We start from the raw sequence: 12,962 nt of genomic DNA on the forward strand, positions 1-12,962 counted from the left end.
TCAGTTCAGTATTCACAAGATTGACTTGAATTATTCACAAGATGTTCCTCCATGAAGCAAATGCACAGATTTTGTACTATTATTCGTAAAAAATATTGTCACAACAACTTATCTGCAACTTACTTTGCTGTCATTAACTATAAGATCTTAAACAGTTTCCATGGATGAATTGCCAGACTCTCTGACTGACTGACAGTCTTGCTTCTGCCATGAACTCATTAACACTTACAACCTTTGAACTGTGTCTTCATTAATACTCTTATTACATCAATTTAAGATGGAATAATTTGCATGGTTTGGGATGATGGTGATAATCTTTTTCTCTCTTATGATTTGAGAGCAGTCTCAGATTTCTCAATTATTTGTCATATCTCTGGATCATTAAGCATCTAGGGTCCCAGCACCAAAGGATTCTGTTCTACCACCATCTTTAACTCTGCCATTATTTTATTTGCACACTTGGTTTAAACATTGCTCGAAAGAAATAACTTGTTTTATGAACAACAGATCTGAGTTGTATATTGGCAATTTGGTGGTAGTGGAAAGTTCCCTCAAGTCATAGATGACGTATGGTGACCCCTTCTAGGGTTTCCAAGGCAAGAGAGTAAGAGTGTTAGTCCCTGGCAGTGAGATCCCCCAAGTTCTCCACAGTTAACACGCAGGTGTTCCAGTTGAAGTAACTTTATTAGATATCCATTCAGTATAAGGTGGTCAGACAGCGGAATTGGCAGAAGTGACGTAGGTGGGGCTGGCAATGTTATTATAGGGAATATTCCTGCCTTTGGGAAAGAAGACCATTAACAGGGGAGGGGGTTGGAGTGAGACATTGTTTTAGAGTAGACAGTGAGAAAGATGAACTTATCTTTGGTTCTCAAGAAGAATACATTTTGAGTCAGTTTCAGTGGGCAGTAAAGACACTGGCTCAGCAGAGCGAGAAAGAGAAAGTAAACATTTACGAGATAACCTGCTGGCAGTGCAGCGATAAAGAACTTCCCATACTCTCAGAGACCAGAGGCAGAGCCCACATACATTCATGGCAGATATGCAGGAGGTACATATGACAAAGGGTCTCTCTACACGAGATGCCTCGGCCCATGTGCGTCAAGTGTAGGGAGACACAATGTTAGCCGGAAGCGTAGTTTTAAAAGGTAGAGCCAGAGGCAATTGCTCCTCAGAGAGTTTGTTAATTTCATGTTCATCTCCCTGAAAGCTCTGTCAGTTTCACCTCTCCAGTCTAAAACTGTGTGGGATGGCAACCAGATGGCAGTGAGGAATGGAAATGGGCTGGAGCTGCCTTCCAGAGCCAGGCTTGGACCTGTAGTGGTTATAATGGGCTGAAGTTTCCCTTCCGGCTTTTCACAGCCCCTTCACACAGCTCCAATGTATAGCAAAGCTCTGTCTTTTAAAACTATCCATCCCAGCTAACTTTGTATCTGCCAACACGTGTTCGTCTTGTGTCAGATGTCTCATGTAGAGAGACTCTAACAGAGGTGGTTTGGACATTGCCGGCCTTTGCAACCCTGGTCTTCACAGGAGATCTCTCCTCCAATTACTGCGGCCAACGCGGTTTAACTTCCAAGGTCTGATGAGATCAGGCCTGCCTGGGCTATCTAGGTCAGGGCAAATTTAATCTCTACCAATTTCTCTAAAAGACTTGCAGGAAATACCTGTGATAAACAGGGAGGAAAAAAACCAAAGTAAAAACAAGGGATAATTTCCTGCAAACTATTGTAACAGAGGTTGCCATTGTCTCTTCTGAATGAATACATAACATGAAAATTATACATGAACAATAAATAATCATTCTTTAATATTTACACTAAATATTATTACAATTTAACATTCACAAATATATTCCTCAGTCTCAATAATTAGAGCCATATCACTATAGCACTCTCATAAATTATATGGAGATGATTTAAAAGGTTATTTTTACGTGACCATCATATTGGAAGCTGCACATTTTCCAAGGTGGCTCTACATCTGAAATTTACCATAAAACAACAACAACAACAACAACAACAATAACAACATTCAATGTCTATACTGCCATTCAGGAAAACTTAATGCCAAACATAGAGTGGTTTATAAAGGGTTTTATTATTATCCTCATGACACGGGCAGCTCAGTCCTAAGGGGGGGGGGGGTGCAAAGCGCTCAGGGAGCGAACTAAGGCTTATGTCAGTAGAACTGGCGCTTACGTCAATGCAAACCCCACTCTGCCGGCACCTGCCTGAGGCGCACTACTGCAGATGGTATGCCGCTGGCAGGCACGCATGGTGGCCGGGCCAAGGCGCAAGTGCTCTGTTCTCCAGATTAGAGTCCCGGCACTCTTAACCACTCCACCAAACTAGTATCTAAAAGCTGCCCAAACCGAAACTTCTTTTCAGTACTGTACCATCTACCATCTCAGCAATGCCTAATTACATTAAAGAACCTGTATCAACAACAGACATTAAAATATGTCAACAACTTTCTTCACAACAGAATAAGCTATTCTTTTACAGAAACAGATGCATGAATGGTATATATCTATATATGTATTTATCCAGCCATAGTTAAAAGGCCCCAGCAATATAAACTAGGAACTTATTTTTTTCTTTAGGACATTTATATAACCCACCTTTCAACCCAATTGTTCTCCAAGATAAGTACAAAAGCTAAAACCACAAAATACATCTAACCACATCAGATCACTAGAGAATTCACTGAAGTACCCACCTCAAACCATTAATATTGAAAATCACCATGTGCAATCTTACTGCATCAAAAGATGGCCCTTAGGAACTCACTTGAGCTCCAGCCCCCATATTTTTACAGACGTGGACGCACTCCGCGTTATGCCTGGTGTCCCTCTGTCACGGATGAGGAAGGGGCTGGGTAAGCTAAGAAGGAAGAAAGCGATGCAGGCTAAGAATGGGCGTGCGGGAGCTGTTGGAGAGGATCCCGGGAAGCAGCATGGTTACCTGGATCTGTCAATACAACAGTTGATCAAATATGAAGAAATTACCATTGAAGCCTTTCGGAGGCTGAGACGGTCTGATCTGGTTCTGAAATACGCCTCATCGAAAGATGAGTGACTTCCCTTCAGCTTTTCTGAGAGGTTCCGATAGAGTCGCTTCGCAGCATTAGGAGAAGACGGGGGGTTGCTCTTTTTCGCCTGGGAAAGCTGCAAGCTCTGCATTTGCTGGGTCATTTTCATGTGGCAGTTCCTACAGTGAAAGTAGATAGAGCTTTATTACTGGAAAGTAGATAGAGCTTTATTACAGTTTGGTTTGTGAATTCAGTTCATTAGTAATCCAGGGAAATTCTGCACTCACAGCAGCATCCTAAGCCGGTTTCCTGTTCAGTGGATTGACTGCCTGGAAGTGTTCTTAGGATTGTCTCGTAAACCCCCTAATTCTGCAGCTGGGTAGGAAAGGTTGCCTGATTCCCAAACCTAACTGCTGTTGCTGGGAAAAGGTCCATTTCATGTGCCTGGCCTCATGGCTCCAATTCCCAGAAACGCTTGCAAAAGGAAGCAGGAAAAAACCACGGACAACTTGTCTATTATCGTTTCTTAGTGATATGTCAGACCTGTTCTCAGTCTGGACTCTGCTTGCTGGCTGTGACGTTCCAAAAGTCTTATTATTGTGAAGATGTAGGGGAATACCACAGAGAAAACTTTATTTCATAGATCTCACATTCATGCAGCAAGGAAGCCGGTGAACACGGTGCTAGATAAAAGTTTGCCTCCTTGCACATCTGCTTTAGAGCATGGACACACATTAGAAATTTATACTGCCGGCTATATGCATATGAAACAATATCCATCATTAGGACTGATGGGGGGAAATCCAAATAAGAATTAGTATTTTTTGCAAGCTGGGTAAATGGGATTTATTTCTCAGTACAAACTTGTTTTGGTTCCCAAACAAAGCAATTTGACTTCAGTCTACCATTCTCATAAAAGCACTTAAAGGTTTTTGATACCTTTCGTTCTCATTCAGAACATGGCTAAAGTTCCCAGTTTTGCTTGGGATTATCTGATATGAAGATGATTTCTTTGCCTTTGTTTGTTGAAGACTTTGTACTGTTATGGAAGCGTATGGCTTCAGTTTCCCTCTTAATTGGACCATTCTCTTTCACAAACTCACCTTAACTTTCCCTCTCTCTGCAATATGTGGCAGTGGCAAAGCACACATTTGGAACATGAAATTGTTTGTTCACAAACAACCTCAGATACTACCACAGCTAATGAACTTGTATTGTAAACTTCTGAATGACAAACATGCAACAAGGAGAGCACCTCATTCAATGCAAATGGCAGTGCCCATTAATGGGAGAAAATTTTCAAGAGACGCTTGCTGGAATGGAATAAGCATGAAGAGACACGATTGTCAAGGCAGGCCTCCTGAGTATTCTTGGATTGTAGCCTGAAATTATTCCTGACTCGCTGCTCAGACAGAGAGAAACTGCAGAGAGACATCATTATACCGTATTAAAAAAAATATGTGCCAGATTGCAGGGTGTTTCCACACTAGAGAGTTTTGCTGTTCTCATCATGCCACTGGTGTGACATTTTCAATTTCCACTTGCAATGGAGATTCCACATGACGTGGTGCCATCTGGTATTAGTGTAAGCCGCTATTTCCCTTTCACATCATTATGATTGTATAGAAGAGATGGACTGAAATGTATAGTATTTACATGTATCGTATGTAAAAACTTGAGTAACCTGTTATTAGTCTAAGTTGGAATAAAAACCAATAAAAATAAAAAAGAGAGAGAAATGAAAGTGATGGTTAGAGCGTTTGCAAAATGACATGAAGGTACAGCATTAGCAATGGTTCACTACATAGAACAATGACATGGATGTAGGGGTACAGACATGACAGTGATTTTGATTTGCTATAGTTGAGTAATTGAGCAATGAAATTATGACATTGCAGAGATTTTTTTTTAAAAAACTAATGGATTATGTCTTGCTAAGCCCATTGCAGCCAATCATCTTAGAAGAATATAACTGTCCTTAGGATTGCACTATTGTTATACTCAAGGGAGAATTCTAATCCCCCCACAATCCCTCCCCCCCCCCCGCTTGTTTCTTGAATAGGAAATCCCATCGTTTCATAGTGTCAGTTCGGGGCTCCTACAGGATGCCACGTCATATAAATTCAAACAAGAATTTCCCCACAAAACTGGTGGGATGAGAGCGGGCCATGTTCATTATCCTGAGCATGCTGTGAGAGTCTGTTAAAAATGGGGAGTGAAAGATGAGAAAATTGGCATGCTTCATCTTATTGGGGCCAGTGATTTGTGTTGGGTGTGGCAAATTCCCAATAATTTAACTCCCCTTCATGCTACAATAATGCAGAGGCCCCAGCTTGTTACAATAATGTTCCAGACACTTGCATGCAAACGTGTTTAACCATCTTATTTCTCCTGAACTACTCCACCAGCATGTTCGAGAAAGGTATTGTGAGACAACTAAAAGGCATGGGAAGGTGACAACTTAGTGTGCAACCTTCCTTCAGCAGTTCTTCCTTTGGCAGAGGAGGCTCTTCCTCTGGAGTAAGGATACTCGTGCCTTAAGAAGGTTCTGCTGCATTTAGTTTAGCACACTGGTAGGATCCAACCCCATATTTGGCAAAATTGAAAGCCAGTGTTTGGAAGAAGGCTGCTTGAATGACTCTTTCCCCCTAGGAACAGCAATTGATGCTGCTTGAAGAGTACTTGTGATTCACATCATCATCCAATAGACCAATCTGCCCAATTTCTCTGCCCAATTTGCATTTTTGAAAATTCACAAATAAATAAAAATAAAATTAACACACTCCCATCATTTGATGGATTTCTTGTTCGTTATTAATGCCGCAATATATTGTGGGCCTTTGCTGAGCTTAAGGGCATATCCGGAGGGTTCTAATTTTAGAGAATAGTTTGCTTTCCTTGGATTACATGACTTGGATCCAACCATCTTTTCTGGCAATGGAAAAGGTAGGAGGGAGTCCCCTTTGAGCACCTAGAAGCGGCAACCTTGGAACCTGCATAGACGAAAGCCTCGTGGGAGAGCAGCTGCAATGCGGAGGGGAACTGGGTGAGCTCGAGCAGAGAACGTTCACAGGACGCAGCGCAGCATCTGCAAATCTCATGGTTTTCACTTTGGGACAGATAAGAAAAATCACTAAACGGAACAACAGCAGGGGCCTGGGAGCAAACACAGGAGCAGTTGTGCTGGATCAGATCAGCGGTCCATCTAGTCCAGCTCAGAGACCAAGGCCTCCCTCTGTTGCTGTCCTCCAACTTGTTGGGGAAAAAAGGTTAAAAATAGCTTTAAATCATAGGTGCAATGGATCTTGAATCAACAGAGAGTCAGCACACGAGTTTAGCTTTTAAAAAACATTTACTTCTAAAGGGAAAAGGGTCACAGGTTGCCTACAAAACAACAAACACCTGGAGCTACATTTTCTCACTACTGTTTACAACAAAGAGCTGGGATAATGGAAGTGGAGAATCTTCTTCTTCCTCCTTCTTCTTGACCCTGAAAGGACAGTCACCTGACCTGTTGACCAATAACAGTTTACAAACACTCTCAAGTTTCCCGGGCTTGCAGATTATTGGCTTTGAGCCAGGTTCCCTTTCCAGGTCAATCTAAACAATAGCATGGTAGGTAAACACATTAACCCCATAATGACTGAATCTCAGACCTTGCAACACACGTATATTCCAACACAACTTTGGCATTCAAAGGTATCGTTATCCAGCCTCTGAACAGGGAGGCTCCACTCAGTCTTCACGGGTAATAGCCGTTGATGGGCCTAAGCTCCATGAATGTCTCCAATTCCCCTTTAAACATAAACTAAATTAGAAACCATCACCACCTCCTGTTGCAGTGAGTTCTACAAGTTAACTACTCTTTGAGTGGACCAGTATTTTCTGAAATCTATCTGAAATCTACTGTCCATCGCTGAATACCTACAAGTTCTAGTAAGAGCAAGAAACAGTGAAAAGAAGTTCTCTCTATTCACATTCACCACCACATGTATAATTTTATAATAACCTCTATGGTTATTATATGGTGCCAGATCTCAGAAGCTAAGCAAGGTAAGCATTGGTTAGCAATTGGATGGGAGACCTCCAAAGGCCAAGGTTGCAGAGCAGGCAACAGCAAAACAAATCTATCAGTCTCTTGTCTTGAAAACCCCAGAAGCGGTTGCTGCAAGTCAGCTGAAACCTGATGGCACTAGAGGGGAGAGGATGACACCTGATGGTGTCATTATCTCCCCCCTAGGGTTGCCAGCCTCCAGGTGTAGCTGGAGATCTCCTGGAATTACAACTGATCTCCGTGCCACAGAGATCAGTTCCCCTGGAGAAGATGGCTGCTTTGGAGGGTGGACTTTGTGGCATTATAACATGCTGAGGTCCCTCCCCTCCCCAAATCCCATGCCTCCGGACTCCATCCCCCAAATCTCCAGGAATGTCCATACCTGGAGCTGGCAACTGTATCTCCCCATTAGTGTTTCTCTATACTAAATAAGTGCTGTAACATATCGATCATTTGGGTTGCTCTTTGCTGCCACCTTTTCCAGAGCTACTGCATCCTTTTTGAGTTATAGTGACAAGAACAATAATCCAATTGCAGCCATGCCTTATATCTATTCCAGGGCACTGTGATGTTGGCTGTTTTATTTTCAATCCCTTTCCTAATAATTCCTGGCACAGAATTTGCGCTTCGCAAACCCCTCCTCTTATCCTGTGACTGCTATATTTACTCAGGAACCTTCAGTGAAATACATGGTCAAAAACTTTCTAGATGTCAAAGGATATTACACCTACCAGATGATTCTTGTTCAGTTGTGTGTCAACCTTGTCAAAGAACTCCTCAAAGTTAGTGAGGAAAGACTTCCCTTTACAGAAGCCAAGCTAATTCTGTCTCGGTAGGGATTGTTCCTTTGTGTGCTTAATTGCCTGTGATAATAGTTTCCACCCATTTACTGATTTAAATTAGGCCAATTGACCTGTAATTTCCCTGATCTCACTTAGATCATTTTTGAAAACTGGTATTACATCTGCTACCCCTCCCGTCCTCTGAAAAGGGGGCAGATTTTAACAAGTAACATTTTTTAAAAAAGATTTTAATTGTTTTTGCATTTGAGTTCCTTGAGAACTCTCAGATAGATGCCACGTGGACCCTGTGGACCCGCTAGCCTTTAACCTGTCTAGAACGTCATTCCTTGATACCTCAGTTTGAGATGAACTACCAAGGAACATTTAGCATGTATGGTATGGAAACTGACTGCTGAGCTCCCCGTAGGTAGATTTTTGCAATTACATTTTGCAATCGTTTACATAACTTGCTTGTAGTCAACCACTGAGGCAAGAATCCTTAACTTTCTCCTCACCTCATGGGATCATGTATTTCAACTACAATCTACCTACTCTAGAGTAAACTACCTAAAGATCCAGTAAAATCAGGGAATCCTCTAGCAATCAAGCTGTTTCTGTACTATTGGATTTTCTTTTTGATTTTTGTCAATCTTAGCCTTAAACTGGATGTAATTCACACTGCTCAAAGGTGCTCATATATATGTGGAAAGCAATGCTTTCTATTTAAAATACGTACCATTTGTGGTTTTTGATGTTTACATGAAGTTTTGTAATTGATACCCAAAGAAAGGAAAATTTTAGATACCTTTGTCAAATTGGCCCATGTCTTCAGGTGCCTTATCTCTGTAACCCTTACAACAAACCAGCAAGGTAGGCTAGTACAATGATTTCTGCAATGTGGGCAGCAGGCAGGGTTGCTGAGCTCCACGCACAGCCTGGACATCTCCCAGAATTCCAACTGATCTCCAGACAACAGAAATCAGTTCCCCGGGGGGGGGGGGGTTTGCTGCTTTGGAGGGTGGACTGCAGGGCATCATACCCTGCTGAACTCCACCCTCCACTTATCCCCCCCCCCAAACTCCTCCCTTACCAGGATCCACCTCCAAATCTCAAAGTATTTCCCAACGCAGAGTTGGCAACCCCAGCAGCAGGCTAAGGCAACAGTGGTGTGTTGATGGTCACCAAACAAGTGTGTGGCTCAGGTGGACTTTCAGCTGGGAACTTCTCCACTTATAGATTACTAGGGGTGTGACTGTGTAGCCCCTAGTATTCAATTTATTGTATATAGCCTTTCATTGTTACAAGATTACAAAACCCTCAACAGTGAAGGGTACGAATTATATACAAGCAATAGATCAGCACATTCACAAAGAATAAGATCTAAATTAGATGTTAAAATATGACTAAAAGCTCAATACAATAGAGATAATAAAAAGAACAATCATCTAGGCAGCCTCCCTTCACATTGCCACTTTAGACGGTATGTTCTTTGCAGCAAGGGTGAATAATGAGACTCTATAGGACACATAAGCGTCTGTGTTGGATAACAAGAATGAAATTTTCTCCCCCAGTGAATGTGACTTTAGTCGGGATAAGATTCCTGCCAAAAATTTGGCCCTCGGGCTAGAGTAAAACAGGCAGAGGAGGATGTAATGGAGCAAGTCCTTGGGTACGTGGGAACCACAGATACATAAGCACTGGACCTTTGGGGTTTGATTAACGTGACCCTCCAGAAGTGCCGTTGGCATCGATTAGAAACAGAGAGAAGTGAAAGTCACTCTAAGTGCGAAGTTGGAGATATTAACTAGATAAGGAGTTCTAGTATGGTCCAGTTCAATTAGTTTAAACCATGGAGCTGTTTGGTTTTAAAATTGAGGAATGATCTAATTGGGCATCAAAGTCATATATCCAATTTCTTAGTTGGAAGTTGTCACTTGATGTTCCTAAAAGATCGTTCGGAATGGAGTATCTTGCGAGAATGGTATTAAAAAATTCAAGGCGTTGCGGATCTTTAGCTAACAACAAATTAAAGGATTGATGACTAAAGTTATTGGATCTCAAATTTTTGGCTCTTTTCCAGTATCTAAGAATTATTAAATAGGCCCGAAACTTAAGGGAAGGGATGCCAGTTTCAGCTCTCATCAGAGCAGCTGGAGATCTCTTGGGAAATGTTAGAATACGTCTTAAGAATTGATTCTGCACTACTTCAAGGCTAGCCAAGTTAACATCATTCCATCCCCAGACTTCAACTCCATAAAGCAGGTGAGGTATAACCTTCCTATTATATAAGTTTATAGGATCTATGAGGTGTCCACCTTTAGAATAATAGAAACCAACCTTTCTTAAAGCTTAAATAAATTCAAACAAGTTAATTGTCTATAGCCATAGGCCGTCACAATTCATCAAACATTGACTAATAAACAATAAAATTCACAGTTTGTATAGGTTACTAAAATTAATTAATACAATACAGTATGCCAAACTATCCCAGGAGTCACGAAACAGCCTCATTCAGTACCACCTTAGATCTTATCTTTTTGGCTGCAAGTGCAAACTGAGAGACTCTATAGGACACATGATTATCAGTGTCAGATAACAAAAACACAATCTTCTCCATTTCAGAGTATGTGTTTGTCACTGATAGGATTCTGGCCAAAAATTTAGCTCTGGGTACACTATATAATGGACAATAAAGTAGGTAGTGAGAAAGGTTCTCCACTGTAGGTAATCCACAAATGCAGGTGCGATGATCCATAGGGGTGTGAGAATAATGCGCTGCCAAAAGAGCTGTCTGCATCATCTGAAAGCGCAGAGCAGTGAAAGACACTCTGAGGTTGTAATGAGAAATACTGGCTCAGTAGGGAGATCTTGAATGGTCAAATTTAATTAGTTTATACTAAGGAGCTGCCTTAGATTTTGATATTGATAGCCGATCCATCACTGCATCTGTCTTGTAGATCCACTCCTTAAGTGGGAGGTTGTTGGCTGAGACCACTAACAGGTCATCTGGGATGGTATACCTTTGGCAAATGGTGGATAGAAAGCCAGGCCGTGTGGGGTCTTTGGATAGCAAGTAATTTACTGATTGGCAACTTAAGAAGTCAGAACTGGAAAATTTGATCCTTTTCTAGTATTTTAAAACTGCAAGGTGTACCTGCGTCCTAAGAGAGGGGAGTCCTGTTTCGGCCCTCATCAGGGCGGCAGGAGCGCCTTTCGGTAAAGCCAACATCCGTCTCAAGAATTAGACCTAACCATTCTTAAAGCTGATGCTTTGACCGATGCCACATGGGTGGGCCAATTTAGAGTCTCTCTGAATGTAACTCCAAAATATTTAAAAGAGTTGCATTGTTTAATTGGGTTACCCAAGATATTCCAGGAAGAAATTTTTGCTCTTTTCCAAAAGACCATTACTTTACTTTTATCGAAGTTGATAGTAAGAGCTTCTTCTTGGTGTAGCCAAATCGGTGTAGCCTTGCCAGACCTATTTTAGTAAGGGAAATTAGAACCATGTCATCTGTGTATAACAAGATTGAAATTTTTTGATGGCCCAGTGAAGAGGGAGTGAAGCGGGGATCTGATAGGCTACCAACTATGTTGTTAATATACAGATTAAATAGTAGGGGATCCAGTACACAGCCCTGCTTCACACCCTTCCAGGTCAGAATTCTGTCAGCGGGCCAGAAGTCCCTACTCTAACTTGGGCATCTTTGTGTTGTTCTTGAAGTAAAAATAGTAGGCCAGATCAACAAAGGCTACATACAGTGTTTTCAAAGAGCCTTGGATGCCTGAATGAGCCAACTGGTGAAGTGTTAGACAATGATCAATGGTACTTGATCCCTTCCTGAATTCTGCTTGGACTGGGTGGATAACTTGATTCTCATCTACCCAGTCTTCTAATTTGGACAACAGGAATTTACCATGTAGCTTAACCGCTATATCATGCAAGCTTCTTGGTTTGTAGTTTCATGGGGCAGATTTTGTCACTTTTTTTGTGTATAAGGACAATAATGCTTAGTTTCTTTTGCAGGGGAATTGAACACGTGTCATTAATTTGTGAGAAAACTCTGGTCAACATGGGGAACCACCAGTCAGGGAAAGCTTTATATGCATCTGGGGGGTTCAGGTCTTCCCCGGAAGATTTCCCAGAGGTTAAAGAGGCTATTTAGACTCTAATCTCAGATTCTGTGACAGGGTCCCACTTTGGAAGATGAGCTATGTCAACAGAAGATGTAGAAGGTTGGGATCTGAAAACAGAGCTAAAGTATGTAACCCATTCTTTACCTGATATGAATGTGTCAAACTGACAGAGAGAGCCACTTCCTCTGTCAAACACTAATTCCGCAAAACAGGGTTCATTCTTTTCAATAACCACACAATCTAGCTCATTCCATAGAAATGTAGCATAATTAGTTTTCTTTTGCTTAATTAGGTTTTTGTATTGAGATCTTATTTGTAGTATTTCGTCTGGATTGTCTCATGGTAAGAACTAACACCTTTTAAACTCTTTGCACACGTGATCTTACCATCCGTTCTTTGCATCTGAATGAACTTTCATGGGCCTGTTATTTATAAAATATGGCTTAAGTTGCATATTGATGTCGACAAAGGTCTCTATAATGTCGGTGCCATGATGTAGTAGAGCAGATCTCAAAGAGGCCAGCTCTGGACTTACAAGAGCTTGGGCGAGAGTATTGTGTAGTTTCCCGGACCATCGAAGTCTCCTTGGGCTGGGCATGTTGCTTTCTGCAAAATCCTGGTCTGGAGTTCATAAAGACTTGGGGTTGGTGGTGAGTAACAACCATTGTGGGCAACGGTCACTCAGGGCAGAATCTACAACCTCGAACCTGATCACAGAATTCATTAGGGCAGAAGAGATGGCAATGTAATCTATCGTGCTGGCCTTATGAGTGGACAAGAACGTGAAAGTCCCTTTGGTTGAACTTGAAAGAAGTACCATGGAGAATATGTAGGTTGAGTGTAGCCATGTTATCCATGTTTGGGTTGTTTTATTCACTAAAAATATTGTTTGGGCTCTTTAGTTACATGTAATTATTGTATTTGTGTAATGTTTATATCCAGTAGGAAACACATCC

The 12,962-nt window shown here is 41.6% G+C and overlaps 1 protein-coding gene across 1 annotated transcript in view; it reads right to left on the minus strand.

The window, feature by feature from the left end:
* ANKFN1 (ankyrin repeat and fibronectin type III domain containing 1) overlaps positions 1 to 3,205 on the minus strand; it is a 221,764-nt gene extending 218,559 nt beyond the window's left edge. The window contains exon 1 of the mRNA XM_054978644.1: positions 3,011 to 3,205. Within this exon, the coding sequence (XP_054834619.1) occupies positions 3,011 to 3,202 (192 nt within the window). The 5' untranslated portion in view covers positions 3,203 to 3,205. The remainder of the gene's footprint in view (positions 1 to 3,010) is intronic.
* Positions 3,206 to 12,962: the final 9,757 nt, after the last annotated feature.

Source organism: Eublepharis macularius, chromosome 4 (genome assembly GCF_028583425.1).
Source record: "Eublepharis macularius isolate TG4126 chromosome 4, MPM_Emac_v1.0, whole genome shotgun sequence".
In the NCBI taxonomy this organism is placed as follows: domain Eukaryota; kingdom Metazoa; phylum Chordata; class Lepidosauria; order Squamata; family Eublepharidae; genus Eublepharis; species Eublepharis macularius.